The sequence below is a fragment of the Nothoprocta perdicaria genome, unplaced genomic scaffold (genome assembly GCF_003342845.1).
Source record: "Nothoprocta perdicaria isolate Ctin4 unplaced genomic scaffold, notPer1 scaffold_46, whole genome shotgun sequence".
NCBI lineage: Eukaryota > Metazoa > Chordata > Aves > Tinamiformes > Tinamidae > Nothoprocta > Nothoprocta perdicaria.
In genome coordinates, this window is record NW_020455710.1 from 3,219,136 (window position 1) to 3,245,320 (window position 26,185).

At 39.4% G+C, this 26,185-nt stretch overlaps 1 protein-coding gene across 2 annotated transcripts in view; it reads right to left on the reverse strand.

Moving 5' to 3' along the window:
• Positions 1–353: 353 nt before the first annotated feature.
• Positions 354–26,185, reverse strand: part of PITPNC1 (phosphatidylinositol transfer protein cytoplasmic 1) — a 66,019-nt gene continuing 40,187 nt past the window's right edge. The window contains exons 5-10 of one of the 2 annotated variants that reach the window (XM_026046877.1): positions 20,565–20,636; positions 14,571–14,666; positions 9,038–9,193; positions 8,213–8,276; positions 4,432–4,550; positions 1,510–1,555 (exon numbers count right to left, since the gene is read on the reverse strand). In XM_026046877.1, coding sequence (XP_025902662.1) covers positions 1,550–1,555; positions 4,432–4,550; positions 8,213–8,276; positions 9,038–9,193; positions 14,571–14,666; positions 20,565–20,636 — 513 coding nt within the window. In that variant the 3' untranslated portion in view covers positions 1,510–1,549. Of the gene's footprint in view, positions 1,556–4,431; positions 4,551–8,212; positions 8,277–9,037; positions 9,194–14,570; positions 14,667–20,564; positions 20,637–26,185 lie in introns of both variants that reach the window. The other variant, XM_026046876.1, reaches the window with a different exon arrangement.

The following is a 26,185-nucleotide window of genomic DNA, read 5'->3' on the forward strand; positions in this document are numbered from 1 at the left end:
GGAAGGGAAGGGAAGGGAAGGGAAGGGAAGGGGAGGGAAGGGAAGGGAAGGGAAGGGAAGGGAAGGGAAGGGAAGGGAAGGGAAGGGAAGGGAAGGGGAGGATCCCTGCTGCTGATCCCTGTGGGACAATGGGGCAAGACCCATTTCTAGATTTTCATTGCGGAGATCAAAGGGTGGTTTCACCCAGCCCGGGAAGGGCCCTTCTCTGTCCTTCCTGTCACCCTGCCTGGGACTGAGCAGCCCGGGGCTCCTTTGCACTTTGTAGGTGACAGATTTTAGTCACCTCTTTGGAGACAATGGGAGATCCGGGGCGGCCTCAGGCTAGTGGATTGGGCTGCTTAGGGAAGATGAAAGGCAGGATAAGGAAGAGCCCGGAGGAATCTCCTATTTTCTTGCCTTTACACCAAGGTCTTGCACCGGGATTAGTTTTACGGTGAGGACAGGGCAGAATTCACTGGTTCTCCTCCCAAGCTGGTTCAAAATAGCTGTTTGTTTTTCCATCTACACATAGGACAGGAGTCGTGAACACCAATACAGACTGAAGAGATCACAGAAGTACAGGGGAGGGCTATTAAAATACATTATTTACAAGAAAGGGTGGCTCCTTTTACAAATTCTGTGCAAGATAGAAATAGCTGAATGGCCTCAAAGTTAGTATGATTAATTACAACTGGGGCTTCCATACAGTGATACTTCAGGTTTGAAAAGCTTCGTGTTAGCCTGGCCCCAACTCCTGAGTCATATTAAGCAAAATGTGAATCCAAACGATTGTTGTGGGTGTTCAAGTACAATGAGCTGCAGGTCAAAGGTTTAAGAACACATATGAGAAGCTTGAGTGGAGGAAGGATTGAAAAATCAGTCGACAGAGCGGAAAATGGGACTTTTTTCCTGTTAACCCTGCATTCTAGTTGGCACAAATTTGCCTCAGAAGTCCTTGGCAGCTTTACTAAATACCTACTCCTAGTTATAAATGGCATGACCTAGATGAAGATTTGTAGCTAGGCAAACTGCTACAGAAAGAATTTTTTTTTTCTTTTATAGGATTCGCCTCAGATTACTTGGTTGCGTCTCAGAAGATGTGCCATATGGCTTGGAACACCTCAGGAATATATGAATTACGTTCTCTTGCATGCACTTCTCTGAACGTTTTAAGAATCATATCCGAGTAAAGTAGCAATCTCTCCACAGCAGTAAGATTATTTTAAACAAAAATCAAGCAACCAACCGTCATGACCTTTGAGTTACTCTTCCTGTGGTAGACATGGCTTATCAGAAGGAAACATGCTGGGTTCAATTTAAAGGTTTTTCTTCGCCGGGTCTGGAAGAGTGAGAGTTTCTGGAGCAGACTTTTTCCGAGGCCGCTCTTTGGGAACTGTCAGGAATTCAGGAGCATCTGTAGAGAGAGGAGTAGACGGAGCACTAGACGGAGCACTGCGGGTTGAAGAAGGCATTGCAATGTTAGAGATAGATATTGTAGGCGGGAAAATCCCAATTTTCTTGTTGGTGGCTTCCTGAGTTGCTCGTTCGAAGTCTCGCACTTCATCCATTGTCATGTCTTCAACAAGAAGAAAAGAGAGAGAAATGGCCGGTTAGAATCGTTTCATGGGAGCATTTCCTTAACTCCAGCTCCTGAGCCTGTACTGAGCGTAACCGGGAGCGCTCCCTCTGGAGCGGCTACAAAACTCACGTTTTGGAGGCCGTTACAAGGACACACACGGCACCGTCACACTGGCTGCTTACTGTGATTATTGAGGGAGGGAACATTTCTTTCCCCAAACAGCTCCCACCAATTCCTAGCTGCAGCTCTATGCACAGAGCTCAGGCCAATATGTGCTTTCCATAGGCAGAATCTAAAAAGCTCCTCGTTTGCTAAAGCCACCACACCTTTCCAGACTTCCCATCCACAGCCAGTACTTAAGTATTTACGGACAACTGACAAATCTGCTGCTTGCTCCCTGGAAATGAGATGCAGGATGAGACTAGATTGGTTGGGTTAAAGCCACATTGCAATGGAAAAACAGCTCCACGGAGCAGCGGTTAGGGGCAGCGAGGGTCTCCTGCGGGTGACACGTGTGTCACGCTGCTGCAGGCGCCACAAGAGGGCAGCGCCAGCTCGCGGGGACGGCGCCGAGCTGCGCTCCAGCCTTCCTATCACATCCTCAAGGAGCCACATCTACCAACACATCCACGGAGCAAAGAGCCAGCAACATCTTCCTCTGTGCACTGCTTCAGCTCTGCACGCCCTGCAAGGCATCCTCTGGGCCAATTCAAGGAAATTTACTTTTCTTTTTTTTTAAACCCTCAACTGAGATTTCTGCTCCACACTGACACCACTCAGGATGCCTCTGGTGAAAGTAAGGGGGACTGAAGAAATTTGTGCCCATCTTGATGCGGGAGGATGGTGGGACAGGGCGAACTTGTCTTCTGTACCCGTGTAAGAGGAACCAGGGTTTGCTGTGTCTAGACTTGCTGCTGAATCCATGGCTACTACCAGACTCTACCCTTTCCTGACCAGTGTCTTCAATTTGTGCGACGCCACTATGGATGGCATGCTGCTTGGCACGTATTTTCAAGGCAGAGACAGTCAAGTCTCATAAAATCATTTTATGGGCTCTCCTAGCTCTGAAAGAACATAAAAACATAGAAATAAAAAGTAATGATATTTTAATCAATTTGAATTACTGCACGTTGTGAGTGTCTGAGACGTGGTCTAGCAACAGCACTTATCATAAATACGGCAAAATCCTATACTTCCAAGACACAGATACTTCTTAATATTGCCCAGCTGCATGCATCTGTAGCCTTGGCTGCAAAAAGCGATGTGAGGGAAGCTTGATGTTGTATTAAAACATCATATTAAATGAGCAAAACCAGCCATGTTGCCAGCTGCCTTCTCCCTTCCCTCTAGATTACATCCCAGGGACTTGTTCAGCCCGCAGAGCTCTGCCAGTTAGCAGGAATGAGGACTAAGCTATTTTCAAAGCTGAGATAAGTGCTGGAAATAAAACAGATGGTCTCCAAGGAACTGCATCTACTTCTGCTGCAGATAGATTTGAACCTGCTTCACTCCTTTACATCCTGTCTCACTCTAAAGCAGGGCATACAGCGTTTCTGAACTTGGACCATTTAAAAGCACGTGGACATCAAAGGAGCCGGTGCAGCCGCCTCAGCTCGCTGCTGAGCAGAGCAAAACTTGCCTTGAATGAGAGCGAAAGGGGACAGGCAGATTTCCCACTTTACTGGCCATTAAAGCAAAAGGATTTCCTGAAGTTTTGTTTAAGTGGCGTCCTCCAAGACTGTCCATTCTGAATTCGGATGCGAATGCAGTGCCCTTTCAGTTAAGTTCTGTGCTTTATCTCATGCTCCCTTCTGTGCTGATAGTCGCTCAAGTAAAACTAGTCCTCACCCTGAGCTAAAAGGATGCGGAAACACGTGGCTGCTCACTGCTTTTAATAATGCTCAAGCTTCATTGCTTTTGGGTTTTTTTTTTTTCTCATAAATGACAAATTCTGTCCTGCCCTCAATGGCAGTTTTGATACACACAAACTAACTAAGAATGTCAGACTTTTTAGTCAAAAACAAATCCTGGAATGTAACGTCCAATCCAGAATGGATTCTCAAGTCAGTAATGGGGTAAGAAGTAACTTTGATGTTAATGGTATTGCAGCAATATCAAGACAAGAATAAAGCTCCCAGGTATTACTTAAGGAACAGCTTCTCAGTCTGGCCAGAGCCTTCCGGGAACAAGAACAAGGGCAGCACTTCAGGGTTTAAGAGTTAACCCTTCGTGCCTTGCCCAATGCTTGTTACACGTAAATGCATCATTGAGTTGTGGGGCTCAGTTAGGAGAAACAAAAGAAAAATAATGTGGTTTTTTTTTGACAGCATTAAAATTACAGAGAAGTAGAATTCTATATAATTCTACAGAATACAGAATATAGAATTATATAGAAATAAGTTCATAATCCCTTAGCAATTTTTCCTGGTGAGGCAAACCAGGAAAGTTTTATCTGTTCCATAGAAATTTTCCACTCTCCATGTTCTTGGCTTTTTGACTAATGCACTCTGAACTCCTGCATAACTTTTAAACTACTCAAACAAGAGAAGGTAAAAGAGATACTTAAACCCCCTGCTAGGCATTTTAGGCATCCAGCTGAAATGTGAGAGTTCTGTTTTGCTGGAAGACAGGGAGTTGTGCGAGTGCAACCCCGCCCTTCCTTAGAGCAGTCCCGTTCACCGTGCAGAGAAAAGTGGGATCGCACTTCCCGGAGACAGACTCTGCTCCCATGGAAGCAAAACTTGCCCTGAGTTGCGTGGACTGGCCGGCAAGATCAGCTGGTTGGGAGTTGGTTGCTCTTCGCTGATCTGTGCGGGGATCTCTGTGATCTCTATGAGCTGGGGGGGGGCAATATGTTTTAAAAATCGACATACTCTTGCTTTGGCATGGCTCTCTATTTCATCCACAGTAGATGAATGTTGATTGCAAACTTTAATGTTGGTTTTCTCATGCATATTTTTCTCGTATTCTCGAACATCATCCATAGTCATATCTGTAAAAAGTTCAAAATTGTTGGCATTTTCCATTGGTTCAGTGAAAACTTTTTTTTCCTCTCAAGGAGAAGGTTCTAGGAATACATACACTTTTCAGCAGAAGCCAAAAAGGATTAAAAAAAAAAAAAAAAAAAAGGCAGGGAGCAACTAGCTTTATGAAAATTGACTCATAAAGGTAGTTATATCAGCCAAGGAAGGTACAGAAGGTTAAGTCCAAGGGAGTCAGAGAACAGGAAGGAGTGGAAATTGTTTAGGAGTATCTGTGTAACAGAAGAGGTGAAAAATACTGAAGTGCATGTCTTGGCAAGGTGAGAATCTTCTAAAAAGCTTTTAGAAGATCCCTTGGAATAGAAAATAGAAGTAAAACTACTGTAAAGCTTACCTTTCTCGGAACTTGCGGAAGGATTTTATAATGTTAGCTTTGCATGCTATGTCTCATAGCCAGGAAACTCTTTTAAGACACAATCAGCTTAAATTCCAGAAACTACCACTTAATTACACTGCTCAGTGGATTACTAGTGAACACTTTAGTAGTTTTGTGGCCTCAAACCATTGAACAGATTAAAAAAGTTCTACAATTCAGGCAAATTCTACTGGATTTGTTTATCACTGCCTAAGCATGCCTGATGTTGAACTAGTGAAAAGTCTCTTAGTTGCTTGTTACGTAACTCTCAGCAATTGTGGGGTATTTTGAAATGTTTTTGTCATAAATCATGGGGTTTTTTTAGTAAAAAAAAAAAAATCCAATTAGCTAAAATTACTCCAAAATGTGTACCACCTCCAGTAATGTAACCTCATTACAGTTCTTGAGGTTATCGTTTTTCTCAAGTTTATTATGTGCCACTTGGATTTGAGAAATCTTTTATCACTCCTTGTTATATGATATGAGACTCTTGCTTCACAAGGTTCCTTTTAAGGGAAGATATAACTTCATCTATTTTATCAATAACACAATGCAATCCTTTATCAGTGAAAACCAAGTGCAGTGTAAAATATTGATCAAAATGAAACATGGAAGTTACACCAACATTAATATTCTTTCAAGCTATTCTTTTGCTGTTATCTGGAATGAAAACCAAGCTTACAAGCTATGTAAGGAACATGCATTTTTGCCAAGCAAAGAACATGCATTTTCTTAGTTAGTAATATTGTGAAATAGATTTTCTTAATAACAAAGCTAAATACAGTTCAGTAAATTTAATAACAAAAAACACATTCATACTTGTAACAGTAACATAGTACGTTAATAGTTGATTTCAATATACTGATTATTTCATTCAGGCTAGCTGACTTACATCGTCTCAGAATCATTCTCAAACTTTTAATTTAAAAGAGGATAATAGACACACTGAAGACACACATATACGACCAAAAACAGATATTTTAAAAAAACCTCTCTCCACTCCCCCATAAAAAGAACAATACCAAAAGAGCAGCACAGATCAAATGCATTAAATTATACTGGTTGTGTAGAAACCGGAGCTCACTAATTCTGGATAGTGGAATACTCTTTATTATTACACTTTATTTTAGAAATACTTTCTAGTCTGAACGATGTAGGTACATGGGCTGCAGACTGCACAGACAGGTGCCTAAATTAACCTGCTGCATTTTCTATTTTTTTAATAAATCTTGCTATATGTTTAGCCTTTATTCATATTTATTTTAGCAAGCCTGGGTGTTTTTTTAGGTTTTGTGCTTAACTTGACAGTTAAGTACTAAAATCAACTATATTATTTAGTGAATACTCTCATTAGGACAGGATACAAAGCAAGATAATTGTGTACTGCGCTATTTAATTTATGGAAAGAGTATTTTTGGCAGGGTTCACTGAGAGGCAAGGTAGGCAATTTGCAGCCAAATGTTTTGGGGGCCTAAAATGATCCCATATGTTTAATTTTATAATTATTCACTTGTGCTCTGTATCAAGAACTTTGCAGAAGTGCAGCTAACTCTAGGTTTCCCCATAACATTTACATCTTGCTTTAAAATATATTTTGGGATAGTTTTATAAGCTTTGGTGAGAAGCCAGGAACTTTACATTTGTTTAAAGTCATCAGTTAAAATGTCTTTGTACTCTCTTTGATTGCCATATTATATTCATAAAATCCGAATACGTTATATATAAAGACCTATCACAGATTCTGGAAGAGAAACAGAACTCTAATGTTACGGAAATAGTTAAATATGAAAGGAAAAGGTACATAATTGTATCTGTTTGAAAAAATCATTTGAAAACAGTCAATTTTGAAAATATCTCAAGTGATTATCTTGGAAAGTATCTTCATTTGCAAGATTTTCTCCGTTTCTGGGAAAAGGAAGTATATTCTAGATAGCTAAAGAGAACTAATGTTCTCAAAGGTCTTTATTTCAATTCATGCATACACATGATCTAGGCTCGTGTAGGGAGATAATGGATCACTACATTTCTTGTAAGAAATCAATAAAAAAAAAAGAAATCAGGTATCTTAAGAACTCTTATTACTGGATACTCATTTATGGCTACCTGCAAATAAAAACCCCCACATATATTTTAGCTGATTTTAGTATTTTTAAGAGCATTACAACACAAGCTTTCTCATGCATTGTTAAATTTATACTAATATAAATTGTGATTTCAAACAATTTTTTTTCCTAAAGTTTCAATTAGTTCGATCAAGTTGTAGATAGGTTCTGGTATAAAATTATGCAACTTTATGAAGTCACTGAAGAAGTCACTATGTGTTTACCCCAGCTGCCATCACTGAGTCTGTATCTGCGCTATGCTGAATGTTTCTGAGTTCTGATGAAAGACAGATGTCATTTTTAACCATGAATGGCCCCATACAGTATTTTCCTGAAACTTAAGCAGGGTCTGATATAATCTAAGCAGGTTCCCAAATGCTATTCTATGTTATAAGAATGTTCTACAAGTATCTCTGATTATGGTGACATCATATTGAAAATGTATGTAAAAAGGACTCCAGTGAGTTTACTGTACAGTGTACATACCTATAAATATGTAAATAAATATAGTTGGTTGTGTTGATGTTTAGAACTACCCTGTACCATTGAAAGTGCCCATTCCCACAGCTGGTGCAGGGATTCAGAGCAGTTTTTACATGCAGCTGCTGTTGAATCCGACTGAGTAGGTTTTATATTCATATCCATTTTGCAGAAAGGACTTTAAAAGCTCCTTTTTTTTTTATTTGCAATTTATATTAACAGTCTAAAACCTTCCTGAAAAGCTGAAAATGTGTTGGATCCTAGGCCTTAAAAGTTTACAGTACGGAAATGATTCCATGTTAGTACAGTCTTACTAAGAAGCTTTACTCAAACCTGCCTGCTGTTCTCCATATACAGATGACTCTGCAGGGAGAGCTTCCATCCACCTAAAACACAGAGTACCTGGACATATGTGTGTACTCCAGGATACAGGGAAATACAGAGGGCCCATTTTGGTACCCACTGTCTGTCTAAAACACAGCCTATATTTGTATAAAGAACCTGCTCTAAATGAGCTGTTCATACTCCAGAGAAATTGAATGTAATTCCAAGTCTTTCATGATCAATTCATATTTATATTGGAACCTGATGGTCTATGAAAGCCAGTGAAAATCTGTCATTTTTTATAAGCGTTGGATCAGCCCTTTTAAATGTGTTTAATCGGGAGCAGACTTACCATACCACTCATCAACCCAGGCAAAAGCCTGCCGGTGTCCAAGCAATAGGATATCTCTGACCACCTGCAACATAAGGAAACAGAACACCCTTTAATAAACAATTTAGAAAAGTAAAACTGCTGTCTTTCAGATTTAGGTCAAAAAATGTTCTGACACTTCTGTCACTAAAAAGACATACACTAAAGAATCACAGAAATACTGACCAAAAGGGACCTCTAAAGGTCTTAGAGTCCAATCTCCCACTTGAAATAGGACTATTGTCACCTCCAGATCCGGTCCATATGGCTTTAGCTACCTTGGGAATCCAACTGGGAATAGTATGTACAGAATTCGTTAATCTTTGGAAAAGTAGATGGGAACCTTTTTCCCTTTCCCCGTTATTTTTTTCAGTTCAATACTCTGAGTGTAAATATCAGTACTCTGAGAAAACATTAGCATTTGGCAGTTATGCCATTTATTAATTCTTTAGTAGACCGATTGGAAAACTCTCTCACTACATGTCTGTAAGAAGCCCTGCACATCCTGGTTACATGTAAATTACTCATTTATACTCCCAAATAATTTAGGTTTCATCTTTAGCACAGCATTGAGAAGGCAAGCGCTAGTTGTCTCAAGTTTTGGATCTGAGCAATTACAGACTTTGGCAAGTTTATATGTGGAGATGAACATTCCAGCTGTACTCCAGATCTTCCAAACCTTGAGAAAGGCCTGAGAGCAGGTTCAGCTGATCTCCCTAGCTCCAACACAGGGTGTGTGTTGCAACACATTCATGTGCTGCATAGCGTTCTGCTCATGCAAAGGGTAGGAAACAGCTGTTCACTGGCCTTGTGTACAAATTGCTCCACTCTGGTTTGAAGGCCCCAAACTTCAAATTTCACAGTCACAAGTTTATAGGAACACATAATTGGCTGGTGAGTCTCTCTCCAGCCTTCCTTTAAGTGGCCTCTCCCAGTCTTCTGTGACTTGAAATACTTAGGGTCCTGCAAAACAAGGGAAACACATTCAGAAATCCTGGACAGAAAGTCCAACTTATAATTTGCTAAAGTAAATGTTTTAATAAGATGTAAAATATCAAGACATGTTAACAAAAATATGAAAAAGTAGTATGAAATCTACTCAAATAAACATGAGGCTCTACAAAAATCAAATCCTGTCTTTTATCCAGATGCCAGTGAATTGATGGTAGGAGTATAGTCTTGGAGATGCTTTAAAGCTAATTTGATTTAGGAGTTCTTTTTTTTTTTTTTTTTTTTTTTTTTTGCTAAAGGAAAATATGACACGTTAAGCATGTGCTTAAATTATGTGCTAAGTCGGATATGACCAATGGAAAAAGTGATCTATTCTCATTAAGAATTTTCTGCCATTCAGTGTGAACTTATGTATCATTCAGCTGTACTCCTTTTTTTTTTTCCTAGTGTTTATAGTTGTGAAACTTTGCCATTAAGCCTTCTTTATCAAGCTCTAACGAGCTGATAGTCTTCTCTCCCTGTGAAAGTCATTGCTTTTATTGCTGACACATTCTTTCCTTCACAGAAATGTGAAGCTTGCAGTATAATAAGGTTTCACCTTTAAATCACCATAAAAAACAATTCAGTGTCATCATATATCAGAGCAACATTCCACTGTGTATCACCAGCTCATAGTCACATGGTGTTTGCCAGTCTTCTCATTCAATAAAGCTTGACCTCAGCTTGATCTGGATATTTTCTAGTTGAAAAGAGCTGTTTTATAACTAACTGCCTTAAGCAAATAGTGTATTTAAAAAGTATATACAGATATAGATACATAAATACTATGAGTAAATTAGAAAGGCATAGAATTCTGGAAAATGGTTCAGTGAATAAATAAACTAAAAAAAAAAAAAATTAAAAAAAAAAAGATTTCAAAGATTCCAGGAAAAAGTAAGAATTTCTAAAAAGCAAAATCAAAAGGAAATACTGGTTCCAAGGAAGGGGCTTTTGTTTCCTACATGGGTGTACAGTGCAAGTGCAAAGGAGCCTTGGTCTTGATTAAGCTCCTCAGAAATGCTCCTTAATAACAGTGTTATGGAGAGGTATTTGGTATCATTCACTGATAATGAGCTCTATAATAGAATAACTTCAATGCAGTCCAAAGGGATTAATGTAATTATTTTGGCTCAGTTTCAATGTACAGCTACATCGCACGACTCCTCGGATATGCCTCAAACCTGTGTTTTCCGCAGCCCCTCCAGATGCTGTGAAAGCAGCGTGAGGGTTTTGTTTTGCTTTGTTTTTGTAAAGTTAACCCAGCAGACAAGGGGTTTCATAGCAGAAACCTTTATAGTGATGTCCCACAAACAATCCATCCGCAGCAAGGCTGTTTTTCCAGGGCATTACTCCTAGTTGCAAATTTTAACAGGTCCCCGAGGTGACGCCTTTGCTTCCCTCAATCATATTCCTGCTTCTTGAAGGACAAGAAGTTCTGTCAGAAATTGGCTGGACAGTTTCAAGCAAACAGCCAAGCACTGGCGGACAGAATGGGCACCATCCATCTAATAGCTTTTATGGGAATGCCTTCCTCCTCAAAGCATTAATAGATTGATACTGCGTCCTGTTAACTGGTGAATGATAGACAGGAAAAAGAAAAAAAAAAACAGCAGAGAAATCTGCTTCCAGATTGCTGTGTTAAAGATGAAGATGGTAAAGATGTTACTGAGTGCGTGCTTAGAGCTGATACTCACTTCACTGGGGGCTGAATCTCTGCTCTTCCTTCCACCTTTGCACTTTTTATATAGGTGATGTGGTATTTCACTACCAGTGCAGTAACTAGGCTTTGGATTTCAGATTACAGGGCTAGTGCTGTGGGAGGATCTGATGATGTAAATATGGGGTAGAAATGAGGCTTTTTCTCCCTCCGCCAAGATGCCTCAAAAACAGCCACAGTTGGTCGTAACGGGAGTAAATCTAAGCAGAAATTCAACCACTGTCATCAGAAAATAAGGCGTGTGGTATATGATAATCCAGCCAGCCTTTAGGTAAACTCCCAACTGAAGACAGAGAAAGGCAAATTTCATCCGTTTATCAGTTGCTGCTACATCCTGTGCTGAACTCCTGCTGCAAACTGTCACTGTGGCAGCAGTATTATTTCAACTATCATAATGTTCTGGGCCTCTAATGCAAAAGAAGTTTTATTATTCTGAATGCACCTGGACAGTAGTAAGATGGATCAATTATGGTGCAGCTGTGCGAGAGTCAGAAGAAGACAGCAAATGAAGAGGAAGAGTGGCAGCTGCATGAAATGCTGCTATTTGGAGGTAAGTTTATTCCCTGTGTCCAACTTTCAACTGCTTTGTTATAAACAGGAAATGAAACACTGTGAATTCTGAGAACTTGGGTATGGTGGCAAAGAACATTCTGCTCAACAGCTCAGATCTACAGTAAATGTTTCATTTCAGTGAATGATTCACTTGAGGCCCTTGTTCCTCAGCACAGCTCAGTTTCAAGCTCTTTTATAATTCAGATGAATATATATATATATCTATATGGGGAATACACAGTGGTGGGTGATATTTGTTCACTGTGCTAATTGCAATACTGTCACTTGTATTAATGATATGTGTGTAATACATACACAAGTATATCTTCTATTTAGATAAATGAGAACAACACCACCGAAGTTCATTTTGTCATAAGCAATGAGTTATCTGATGCACAAACTCCAAGAAAGGTCACAGTGAAATTGTAGAAGGGGGGTTTTCATACAGAGGACCTTGAAAAATTTATGATATTGACATGAAGAGCTTACCAAGGACAGCTGAGCACTTTCAAGCTAAAAATAAAACAACTCGAATCACAAATACTAGGGCTGTTTCATCACGTCAGAAACAGCAATCCACCTGTACAGAGAGACTCAGAAACACTAAAAGCAAGCAGTTTAAGAAGCACGCGAAAGGTTTAAATGAAAAGTTTCTCCAAAACAGTACTATAAAAAAATAATGAAAATTACAGTCAAGAACCGAAGTGTTCTCGTCATTTAGGGGATGCATTTTAATCGTGGCAGAGAAGACGGAGCCTATTTCGAGAAGGTGCTAAGTATGCTGCCTCTGATCTGGAACTTGCATGTGAAAGGTCCACTGAAATGAAGAGATCACTGACATGCCCAAACTTAAAATGATTCTCATTGTTTTTACCCGGTCAGAATGCTTATCCCGTGGGATCTAATTCTTAAAACCTGAGGATTGTACTTTGCTGTTAATCACCTTAGCATCAATTTAGATCAATTTATATGAAATGATTTAAGAGCAGCCAACTTTTTATTACTGTAAGTAAAATACCTTTGAAGAGTTAACTGGTTTTAATTTTCTCTTAAAATAGTATTTGAAAAATACAATTTTGCATTTATATAAAATTTTTATATCATTCAGACTGAAAATGGACAGAAATCACATTTACAAACACAAAGCCTTTTTATAGTGCCTAAATTAGGCAAAAGGCCTCTGTAGTACTGAGAATCTGGCTTCATATTCATCATATAGTAGCATTAAAAACACATAGTTTGTAAACTTTAGAATATGTTGAATTCAGTTGTTATAAATTCAGTATCAATTACAGTATATGCAACTTAAATGCTATGATGTTCTCATCATTTTGGATGGAATTTGAAACAGAACTTGGTAGCCAACATATAAATCATGCATCAATACAGGAAAAAAATAACAGATGCTAGGCTATTTTTGTTGTTTAGGAGCATATAAGAAATTCTTGTTTGTTTGGAACCAGGTCTCTAGAATTGTCCTTGAAATAAACACACAGACTTTGACATTGTTTTCTCAGTTTACATATAGCTGCTTTTCTATATCATAGTTAAATCATATGAAAACTAGATTTAATAGCTATTAAAAATAGGAAAGCTTAAAAACTAGATGTTACCTTTATGTTCACAAATTATGGACCTGACAAACTGAGATGAAAAATCTTACATGATTTCTTTAAAGCATGACCAACTGCAGGCCAGTTCAGTAGCAGCTGCCATTCCTAAATAGGCCAGAAGACCATGGAGTTCAAATGAGATGACAGAACCAATAGGTTGTTTCATGAGGTGTTATATAATATTTGATACATAACAGATGGATTTCATTATGGAATGAAAAAAAATACTTTTCATTCTCCTGTAGACCAAATTTTGCTCTATGACCAGTACTTAAATATTGAAATAGGTTCTAAAAATAAAGAGTACATGACTTTTTGAGTCTGAAAAACATGTCTTCTGTGTTACAGAAATATTTTCTTTGGCAAGTCTTCATTTTCTAACCTAAAAATGATTGTGCATGATGTTCTGTGCAGTTAAAACAGCTGCCATACACACTGCCAGCTATGAATATATAATTGGCTCCAGAGGCAAATCACATCTCCAAAACAAAACGCAAGCACAGATCTGATCATTCTGCTCTCTAGCTGCTTGTTCTGAACCATCATTTTTCTTAAATTTGAGGTTAAAAAAAATGAAACCTCAGCTTCATTTACATGGTTGTTGCTGATTTCTAAAGAGTGAATTGCATTGACCTAAAAGAGATGGTTCCTCAGAGATGTGCACTGAACGGGAGCGATTTTCAAGGGATTTTCAAGAGAGCTGATGTGGCTGCTGCCTTTGATGCTCTGGGGCAGCTCTGCAGCAATGGAGAGTTTCTTTGCAGCTTCAGTCCCCCCTGGCCTCGTGCCCTGGTGCATCTGATTCTCACTGAAGGGTTTGTGCTCTTTGCTTGAGGTAGGGTGCTCGTATTGGTTATTAGCTGGACTGGGATGTCGGTATGGAAAACAGCAATGTTTAAAACTGCTCGGAACTGCACGCTTAATGGCTCAAAGAAAAGAAGAATTGTTCTACCCTGAATGACAATCAAAGGCCTGGTGCCGAGACTGAAGATATAGAAGTATTTCAAATGGTTCCAGGAATCACCTCTAAAAGAAAGTGTCAGGCAGGCTGGATAGAGAGAGTGCGATCGGCTTCCCCTCTAGTCAAAAGCTCAACAAATACCATTGATCAGGATAATTTCATTTAAACCTCTGTCCACGTCCATGAAAAACAACACTTCTGACAGCTTTTTAAGATGATGGCATCTTAAAATATATCTTAAAATACCGGTTGCTGATTATGAGGGCTATGTGAAACACATCAGCTGTGAAGCATCTGTTTCCGGTAATTGCAAACCACTAGCTTGTAATTTTTATCTACTAGTTTTGAAAACATGGAATATATACTGAATGTGGCCAATGCTGAAAGCATTCTTGATATTAAGTTTGCGGTAACAATTAGAGGTATGAAAAGCATTCCAACAAGCACAAACAAACGCCGTTTTACTGAAGCTTCTTACGACTATTTCATAGCCAGGCTGTCTCTTACCTCTGATTCTTTGTAATAGCGCTCAGGAATATCATCACTGGCAATATCAATGAAGCAGACTTCTCGCTCAAGATCTTTAGCTTCTTTGTCAAAAATCTGCAAGAATTAAAGAAACTTTAACACTGACACAGGCAGGAGTATCTTTCTATGTTTAAAGGCACCTGGCTTGGAACTACTGCTCCGTAGCTTTGCTGATAAAAACATACCTTGCCTGTTACGGGGCTGTTCCACATATTCCCCCTGTAAATAATACAGTTTTAGATTCTTTTGTCTCTGAAATGCTTTGAAAGTGGCAATACCGGATGTTTTTCCCAATCATTCACAACTAGGAGGAATTTTGCAACTATTCCAACTACACCTTACTTGCTGCTTGCACTATCCCAGACCACTTCTTCTAGTCCAAAAGTTCGATGAATGGCATTCTCACTTCTTCCATTTCCTAGCAGAAGTTCTTGTCTAATCATTTACATTTCTTACCATCTTAGAATGTCCTCACAAGATTTGCAGCTAGTGATTAATTCTCATTAATTCTCATTCTATTAGCAGTCGAAAATAAGAAGCCATTAGAGAACAAGACTGATTTCTTAGCTCTAATTCTCTTATTGCCTCTCCTAGACAAATAATCTGGGATGCTCTTAAAACCTGCAGGGAGGATGGGTTGATTGCAATTGTGATCAAAGAAACGAGAAAAATTAAAAAGTTTTAAAGGAAGAGATGAAAGGCCATGAAAAGAAGCATAAGGCCCCCAATCTGTGCAACTATATTTGTCAATGTGCAGAAAATGAATGGAGAGAACAATCTGTATCCTTAAGAACACAATGCAGAAAGGCTGAATACTAAATAGTATATTGGTAAGAACTAGACAAGCTTTACATTTGGAAGCCAAAGAGTTAATTAAGATTGAACTATACAGAAGCAAATAAATTTTAAAAAAATCAAAGAAACAAAACAAAACAAACAAACCAAAAACCCCACGAAGAAAGAATAACATTCAGACTAAGGTACTTTTTACTGGCTTTTTTTTTTTTTTTTTTTAATCTGTGACAACTTTCAGATATTTCTTTTAGAAAGTGATGGGTTAAAATATATCTGTTTTGGATTTGTTTTTAGGCAAGAAAACAGGGTCTACTATGCTGTGTGAATCATATTAACTTCTGTATCACCAGACAACCCCCAGACAACACATCCCTTACAGACTACTTAATCTTTACAATGAGATTTAAGTAGGATTAAAGTGGTGATTTAGCCTCAGTCTCAATTTTGTAAAACTGTGATTTATACTGTAAATGACAACAGCTTAGATAATACAGGATCATCATAATTAGGTCTGCAGCATCTTTTGCCAGCACACAACTGGGGCATTTAGGATTTCCTGTGCATTTGTGAGTTCAGCTGCAGTCAGCGTGGCCGCTTTCAGCCCGGGGTATCTTTAGTTCAGCGTCTGACAGAAACGATGTGCTCAAAATGACCGTCACTGAGTGTGTGAAGTGGATGGCACTGCACCACCAGCCATCGACTGACAATCCAGAGATGCTCAGTACCCTCATACAGAAACAACCCGAAAGAGAAGTGGTCCCTCCAGGTAACCCAGCCTTTGCTTTCAATATATTTTGCTTGCAATGATGCCTAGAAGGTCCTTGAGGCAGAGTGCAGGGTGACATTCTCATGCTCACTGGGGCTGAGGTAAAGCACAGCTGAACCCATCCCAGCTGACATTAGGGTCCAGCTTCCCTAAACAGTGCATTTACACGTACTATATCAAGTTTATTATAAGCTAGTTTCATGTTTCTAAGATAGGAAAGAAGAGTCCAGGAGGAACATGCTTGGCAACACCAAGGTCAAGGGGAAAGAGCAGAGTCCCTCAGTAAGGATGCTGGGACTGTCATTGCTGCACTACCGAAGGCCATGGATACAGCAGCCCAGCTGCCTATTTTTCTGAAAAATGGAATAAGGGGAGAAAAGAACATATTTATATATAATGAGAATCCTAACAAATTTCATCCCAAGGCACTAAATACCACAATGATCTGTCTTCAGTGTAAATTAAGCAAAAAATCTTAGATAAAGCCTGGAGAAGATTAACTGTGTACAGCCAAAGGCTCATAAATCTAGTCACAGCAGTTAGTATTTATACCCATTTTACAGTCCATGACCCAGGTTATATTATCATCATTTCAACAGCTCTCTATCTCGGGCACTTCTGAAGTGTAAATGGGAGGATCATCAGGAAGATATTTTTAAAGACCTTATAAGAATCTACTTCTTATTAAGATAAATCACAGACATTGCAGACAGCTGTAGAAAGCTTTAAAAAAAATCATAAAAGCCAAAGCTTATAAGACTATGGCCTAAAAATAGAACTAATGTTTTCTTTGTTTCTGTAATCCTGCATTAGAGGACATTTAAGGAAAAGACAGCTGGATATGAATAAACATGGGTTACTTCAGTTTTAGAGGACATCAGTTTTTAAATGCAAGCTTACACTCCGTTTATAAATTACAAACAAAATCACTTTTACACACAGTAATTAACAATTAGTATCAGAAATGCTTCTTTTTCATATGGCTGTCAGTAGAAATGTCACTCCAGTGCCTGAGGAGCGAGCATCTCAGGGAGTCAAGGTGACATCTCAAATAAAACCCCACAGTGAATGTGACACTCGCCGAGCCCACACCGCTAATGCAGCCCTGTGGTGCATGGCCCATGCTAATCCATGGACACGCTGTATTTGGCCCATCACTACAATTCAAAAGAAACAACTGTTACTCTGTACAGAGTACACTGCACTTAAATACTAAGAATAGAGATGGGGGAAAAAAATAGAGATGGGGAAAACAAACTAGCTTGGAATAAAATTAGCCTTTTGTGAGGTAAACACTGACCAATCACAACATGGATGAATTAATACCAGAATTATTTACCTGAGTAAAAAAAAAGAAGTTAATAAAGTCTATTAACAAAATCATACTTCCTGTGATTTCTGAACATTCAGTTAATTAGAAAGTTTAACAGTTTTCTTCTGTTTAACTTATGGTAATAATAATTTAATGAAAAGCTACTGTTCAGAAGGCAGATTTTGTGTATCCACATCCCAGTCCTCTGGTTACTTTTCCGATGGGCAGCAAGGTGTGCAGAGAGGGACTCAAGGTGTCTGCAGTTTGTCAGCGCTTGCGGTGTGGCTGCAGGCACCTGCACTCTCCTCTCCCTGGCGCCGCTGCTGGAATTTTTGCCTTTTGAAAGCAGCCAAAGCAGCACGTGCTGCATTTAAGTAAAAGATGCAAGAGGGAGGCAATTCTTGCAAATACTCTCATAACTCTATCAACACAAATACAGCACCGTACAGATGCCACCTACAGTGTTGTTTGTATTTTACAAGCCAGTCTAATCTTTAGAAATACTGTTTTAAATTTTAAAATAAACACTTCACTTTTTAAAAGACTCTTACGACTAAATATTGAATGGCTTGACTTTGTGGCCATTTGGTTAATGGTGCTGCAAAGCTGCAATGGAGCAGTGGCAATATTTGATGTCCTAACATGTTAATCCAATAGTGCTTCTGTTTTGCTAAGTGGAGAGTTGCCATGTGAACAGCTAGAGGCATCAGTGATGCTGTAGCACTAGAGAGCATCAATGGATGGATTTATGGCACTTTATTTCATCTGTACAAGTTTCATAAGTGTTTTTATCTAAATGATGGAATTTCCTTTTCGTTATGCACGTACTTTTTGGCAATATTTGTGCAAATCAAGTGCAAGCTCCAACAGATCAGAACAATATTGCTTGAAGCACATTTTGCATAAGTCGAAATGTTGATGAAGTCTAAGATACAGAAAGATCGAGTCCCAAAGTAGGTATCTTTCACTGGTTTATACTACCAAAGACAATTGAGAGGAGAAATTGAGGAGAATTGAGAGGAGAAATCAGGAAGACATTTGCATCAAGATACACTGTGGTAGTGTAGGCAGAATCTTACCAGACAAGGCAACATGTTAAATGTAATAATAATAATAATTATATACCAGCCTGCTAAAGGACAACAGGAACCTGAAAGCATTTATATTGCTTTCTTCCACTAATCAATGTAATTAGCTTAGTATCCTTGTATCTAATTATTGCTTTTTACAATCAATATCTACTTTATTACATGGAGAATGGATCAGAGTTCAAGAATTATCCAAAAAGAATGTACAGTCTCAAGGAAAATGTTGAAATAACTTAGTTAAAACCAAACATTCATTACTGTCCTTACAACTGCAGTAATTAGGATCACTCATTATACTTTGCATGACAACTGCAAAATTCAGAAAGTATTTTTTAGTTTAATTATTTCTTCAGCCGACAAGGCTGATAGTGCAGTGACAGCTGCAATAGTGCATTCATGGAAATTTATAAAAAATGGATGCTATGTTTCTCTGTTGTTTTCCTTTTTTTTTCTGACTTAGCAAACATAGTGAAATCTAAACTAAGCTTGAGGTTTAAGCCTTCCCGTAGAGCAATTGAGCCCAGATTGACTCTTGGTGCTAGTCCTGGGGTGCTTGGTTCAACCAAAGTGCCCCCCTAGGCTCCAGCTTTCAGTCAGCTCTCTCCACTTCCATTCAGCTTTCAGCCTCCTGCTCTGTATGAACCACATCTGCGTCAGCAGATCAATGGCGCAGGATCGATAGCAAAAAATACGTATCTTGTACGTGCCTTGTTACATTCATACTGGCGAATAACATGACTAAGAATTATAAAATCATGGCAATTAGGGCCAGAATGAAGACCTATAATTTACCCTCTCTTTTTCCTCCTTCAAAGCAGGATCAATTAAATGTTTTGGTCTTGGCAAATATTTGCCTAATCTGTTGTGACTCAGGAGCCTCGATATAAAGATGTTACAGAATTACTGTGCTAGGACTCTGAAAAAAATTACATTTTCAAGAGTTTGATTTATGCAGAGTAGATGTTTTCATCATTTGAGTATTCTGTCCCTATGTTATTTATCTTAAATTCACTGGTTTGGTACAGTCTTGATTCATAATATTTTAGCTACAAAACTGACACACAGAAAGAAAAAGAAAAGAAATAAAAAGGAAAATTCACTGCTTGGTTATGTTCAGCTTTCTCTGTGTCAGGCATCAGTACAGAACAGGTCTTCTCCCTAATGCCATTATAAATGTACCAGTGTGCACGCTGTTTTCCAAACATTTTTAACCTGTGTTTCATAAGTGCAAGGAGCTTCTTCCCAGAAGTCTGCAGCAAATACCTGTGTAAAAGCATGCTGACATGAAACATATAGAAACATATTTGTTTATTCATCCAAGGATGGGCTCTTTATGCGCTGGGTGGTATTTAATGGTCCTCTTTTCCTGCCAGTTGGACTGTTCTGCTGTGCTCCTGGCCAGGGAGACACCACCCTGCTCGACCTTGTACCTTCTATTCCCAAGTATCTCCTGATCAGCATTTCCATGCGGCGGCAGCTGCCTACTCTCTCCCACCCTCCCTCCCTAGAGGATTTGGCAGTTAAGGATCCCTCCAGCTCAGGTTCCTGCCCTTGGAAGAGCTCCTTAACCTCCAGCCCTGGCCTCGCTTCCAGCCCAGTCATTGTTCCCATGTTTCCGAGATCTCCCATTTCTGACCATTGTTTAGTTTCCTGTTTGCTCTTCCTAAAGGGCTCCTTTGAATTCAGCTCCCTTTACTCTGAGAAAACAATATGGAAAAGATAACATGGAATACAATCACAAAACAACCCTGTATCTTTCTCATTTTCCATAAACCTTCATCAGGCTTAACTGACATCTTGTGTTTAGAGAAGTAGCAAGTAGATTGTGAGATGCAGAAGCTGTGTACACAAAGCTTTGCTTTAGGCAAGCAAGGTAACCTTTCCACGAGCAGGATCCCCTGAGAGGGGGCAAATATACGAGCCTCAGGAGGCCTTTGCCCAGAGTAAATGCCTTACCCCCAATACAGATCCTAATTAATTAAACTCAGTTTTGCAAAAGCCATCATACTTACACTGTCATTGCTTCCTTTGTTGTCCTCATATTTTGTTTCTATATGAATGGAGAATTTAGGCAAAAATGAACACTGCAATAAAACAAAAATATGTTTGACATGATAAAAAATAAAATGCCTTGCTTCATTAGTTGACATATTCAGTACATCCTGTTTGAAAGCAGCTTTCTGATTTTTTTCAGATTACATCAAGAAAAATAGTCACACGTATACAAAAACTGAAAGCAAATGTTCCCGTAATTCTGGAAAGCTGCAGGGATTCTAGCTGAAAGTTGAGACTAGAAGTTTGACTAAAATTTACAATACTAGGCAACACAATTGTGTAAAGTACTTCAAGTATCTTTTCTTTACTGCTTCACTTTCTTTCAAACCACCTTTTTCACGTATTTCAGCAGATGAAGTAGATGTCTAACTACCAACCTCTGAAGGTTACCAGCTCAGCATCTTTGCTCTTATTCATCATGTCTCTTCTTGCACAAACTGTCAGTGAAAATGAGGTGCCAGTTCCTTGTATAACGCGTCACTAACACCCTATGGCAACGCGGCTGCTTAAAGACTATGACTATTTTATGTGCTGTACCGTGGCATTATACAATGAGGACATTCTGGTGCCTCACTGTTCACACTGCTCTTGGTCCAAGTTTGGACTTGACTGGGCTTGGGGAGTTCTTCCAAGGGAGGGGCTGATTACTAAGAATGGAGGTGATTTAGAGGCCTGGCTGCAGTTCAGTAACCTTGAAATGAGAAGGAAGCTCCTTTGAGACTACAGAACATATTAAAAAAAAAAAAGTCATTGTTTAATATTGTTTTCATCACCTAGCACTTATGAACACATCTCTAATCAATCCTCGGTGCAGAGTGAGAGAGCTTGCCAGATTAGGGTGCTGCTGTCATGGACTTTATAGAGAAAAGATTTATTTCAGGGTAGAAGGAAGGTTCCTGGCTCAAGCTCTCTCCCATTAGCATAGCGTTACTCTCATGTCAAATGATGCTGTTGCAGACACACAGGCTTCCTTTTGGATCAGGTACCTCTTTTGCTTTTTACTGAAGACTTCTGTGGAATGGAATATTTAAGCGTTTCCAACCACCTCTGAACTGTGACCAGCTATGCAGCTTGTTCCCTGAGTAAATGTGCAGATGACAACAAAGAACCTGCAGCGCGTTGAGTGCAGGATGGGGCAAGTTCAGCGATAGATCTGCTGGTTCCTGTTACTATGTTCTGTGGGCAATTAAACATTTCCTATGGCTACATCTCAGAAAGTGCCAGCAGAACACACACAGCATTTATGGGCAGTCTGCCAGAACTGAGGATCTTGCAACCAATTTACAAATAAATAAATAAACTAGATACTCTTCTAAACAATGCCTCAGCACATTATCTCAGCATGCTGTTATGTAGCTAGGTTGCTCCTACTCTGGCTTTTTGCATTTGTGGGAAATTTCCAAAAAAAATCTTATTCTTTAGGAATTCAAGACAGCTACGTAGTTTCAGTCATGAATCAAAGGAGGAAAAAGGCTCTTTCCCTCCCATCTTCTGCATCCCTGGCTTAGCACGCGCTGCTGAGCTCTGCACGGCCGCCCATGGCACAGCCCTGCGCGCTCATCTCCTGCCAGCTCATGTGCTAACTGATCCGAACTTCAATCCAGCGCAAACTGCGTCAGCAGCTGGGAGCAAGGCTTTAGCTGGCAGGAGAGATGAATAGAAGGGGCTGATCAAACTAACTCGTAATTAGAGTGAGTAAAGTTATGGAATGTAGTGTTACTGAAGATATGGAACGACTCAGGAGTCACAGGGCTGCCAGCATGTCCTCAACCAATGTTAGCTGGCCCTTGGAGGATATGCTGTCCAGTCAATATAAAACAGCATTCTAGTCATTTCCTGTGCTTGTGGGAGGACGCAGAGGGTCGAAAAAGTAAATTACTACTGAATGTGGATGGTAACAAGCATATTTGAAAAATATATAACCTAAGCACAGACATTTAGTACTGCATAGTTTTTACAGCCCTTGGAAAATAAACACATTGGTTTATTTGGCTAGGCTGGAGAAAAAAAATAAAAGAGGGAGCAGGTTATGGATCTCAAAAATCAATTTATGGCAGCTCTGCCTTTTACAAAGGTATATATTAATATATATAACTGCAGGGATCATAGTCCAAGCACGCAGAGCTCCTGCTGACAAGCTAGAACTCTGCATCTGGGCATCCGGGGGGAAAGCATCCTTGAGGAGACGCAAGATGCCTGCCAAGGAATATATCAGCAATTCCTAGTGCTGTTTACTGAATGCCACACCTGACGCTACATTACTGAGGGCTCAATGCTTATATGTGAATAACACATTTAAGAACATTTCCACCAAAAACCATAGCGATGTATGCTAGGCTATTAATCATATAGTAGCTGCTTAGAACAGTTACTAGGAAAACAGCTCACTGGTCCTATCTGCATTGCAAGATTGCAGTTCGAGGACATGTTTTATTAGTATTTTTCAAATATCTTCCCTACTGTTTCAAGGACTGAGATTTAACTGTCTTTGCTACACAACTAACATCAACCCTCAAAGTAAAATCTAGTAACGAATAAAAATAGAAGCAGTGGGTGACATAAGTGATGTATCGCTGGGGAAGGGTCACCAAGACTACGGTGCTTTAGCAGATTGCATCAGGTCTGCGAGCTAGTGAGTCAAAAAGTCTGAGTCTAAAAGCTTGTCCAAAAGTGGCTACAGAAATTGTCCTCTTATGACCCTATCAACTGGAGACAGGACAGCTTTCCTCCCAGCTTCCAGCACAGGATGAGGTACTGCTATCATTGCCAGGCTGGACAATCCTACTGGCGGAAACAACTTCCCGACAGCCTTTTTTATAGTTACAGCTACACCCCTAAATGGTTCCTCTTCCTTTGTTCTGATAAAGTATTCTTGTTTATGATCTAACTATAAAATTTCAGGTGTTCTTGGATTGAGTGTATTTTTCAATATTTAAATACATTTTTCTTTATCAGAACACTTGCTTTTAAATAACGATTTCAGGTACAGCAGAGGATAAGGACACAAAATTGGAAAAATCATTGTGGTGTTAGTGTGAAGCATGGCTGCAGGTTCAGGACAACAGAAGCTCTTCCATGTAACAGTGGAGATTCTTATACAAAGCCAAATGTCCAGCTTCATTTTTACCTTGCTCTGAGAAGTATCTCCTACCTTCACCTGCACATAAGCGGCTGTGAGTCAGAGAATGATACTTCAGAGAGCAGTCATTTTATATATCGTGATCCAGGTTGCCTGGAGCACTTCTGCAAGCCACTGCTTGAATCAAATTGCTGTTGCTTGTGACCCAGAGTCTAAACTCTAATTAAAAAATCTCCCACTCTAGTATTTTGAAAAAGAAACACTAGATTAGTGTAGAAGAAGTGTCATCCACCTCAGGCCACATCATGAGGAAGCAGAAAGTCATTTCTTGCACGAAGCTGTCAAGAGGCAACCTCACTATATAATTAGTGTGAAGGTGAGGGCTGTAACAATCTCTTTGGAGACTATAAATGGTAACATGAATTTACCCAAGACAAAAACTAACAATCGCCAGAAGGTCCTGGATACCTTTCCAACCTCCACTGACTGGCAAGCACAGTTTCAGCAGCAGTGGGGGGTCCTTTGCCTTTCAAAACAGGGTCCAAAATTTTGCCCATTTCACAGAATGTGTCTCATGACTCACCAGTTGCACTCTGACTAATTGGCAGAGGGCTCCAGCAGAACCCGAGAATGTTTATATATCATTCAGAAGAGTTGGTTATTCATCCTGCAGAAAGTCCTTTTTTTCTCCCCTTTCTTGTTGAGGAACAGCGTATTTACTTAGCCAAGCATTGCAAGTGTTAGGCAACCCTCCGAAGCGAGCCTGGCACTGAATGGCAGGCAATGAATCTTTCAGCAGATTTTTCTTCCAAAGCACCACTCCCTTCTCATGCTGCCTCCCTCGGGCATGTGTTCTTCCAGCACAAACCTGGCAGCTCATCGATACGCGGAGCACGCACGGGAATGCGCAGGGCACGCTTTCCAATTTTCCATTTCCCTATCTCTGTGGTTTGCAGGGTTGCTCTTAGAAAAAAAAAAATAGTGGCCAATCCTTAATTTTAAATCAGACTTAAGTTCTAAAGAGTATGACAAAATCTTTGGAGTCTTAGTATCTTTAGGGTCTGAGGGTTTCAGTGATAACATTTGTCTATGTAAAACTCTTTACAGAGGTGTCTTTAATATTGTTGCCTCCTGAATGTTTTGATATACCTGTAAAAATTTCTTAGCATCCAACACTTACTATGAAATTCTAAAGTAAATTAGTATTCCGTATTTTTTAAGCCAACTTTCTATTTATGTAACTCTTAGAAAAATCAGGAGTGCTTTAATCTTGAGAAACCAGTGAAATAACTGGAGTCTGTAATAGTAATTATCAGGCATAAACAGGGGAATTTCCAGATTAAAATAAAATAAAAATGAAAGCAACATGCGGAAAACACACACTGCAGCTGAATTCTCAATTCAGGACAGATAGCCCCTTGAAAAAGGAAAGGGCTATTTTTAGCATGATGATTGATTAGTGTTACCATGGCAATAAGAAACTCTTAGAAGAACAGGTTAGAATGTAAGTAAGCCAAAACACTTGCCAAAGTCTTAAAGAGACAGTCGAACACATATGGTGCTTTACAATCGATATATGGAGTTGACTGTAAAATTAACCTTTGCAAAGTAATTATATTTGAGGTGGCTGAAAGAATTCCTACAGTGGCCAATGAATACACTGGATAGAGGGTAACTGAAAAAGGTTCACCTTCTATAACCTATTCTATATAAGTGAGTGTTATTTAATCTATGACATTTTTGCTCATTTTATTTTCCAATTGGTTTCTTTCAGTAGAATATTCATAGAACTGCTAGAGCCCTCATCGTTGCAGTTCACTTCTCCATGCTCCTTGTGAATATGAATCTTCAATCCTTGGAAGCTATTTTGGTACTGTAAAAATTTATGCCATCCCTTCTCTTCTCTTCTCTTCTCTTCTCTTCTCTTCTCTTCTCTTCTCTTCTCTTCTCTTCTCTTCTCTTCTCTTCTCTTCTCTTCTCTTCTCTTCTNTTCTCTTCTCTTCTCTTCTCTTCTCTTCTCTTCTCTTCTCTTCTCTTCTCTTCTCTTCTCTTCTCTTCTCTTCTCTTCTCTTCTCTTCTCTTCTGCAGCAGAGGTATATCCCCCTTAATCTTAACCTCAAATCTTGGGGAAGCAGACACTTCAATTTCAAATTTAGCATTACATTATTTCCTTCAGCTCTTCACAGAATTTAGATTGTTTCTTTCACAAAATATTCGAAGTTTTTTGAGAAACAGACACAATATCAACTCCCTTCTGAATCCTCTGGATAGCACTATGTATGAGCCCACAGAGCTGCTATTTGATACAGACCACTTATTGCACACACTGGCATTAATCAGGATGACGGCTTAATAAAATGGATGGAAAAGGTTGGGCTGGGGAATGGCAGAACCTGCAATAAGTGACTCATGAAAGGGAGGAGAATTTGGAAAGCAAGATAAGCACAGGAAGGTGGCAAAGAGCAGAAAAGTGCTTTTGAGAGGAAAGAGTAAAAACAC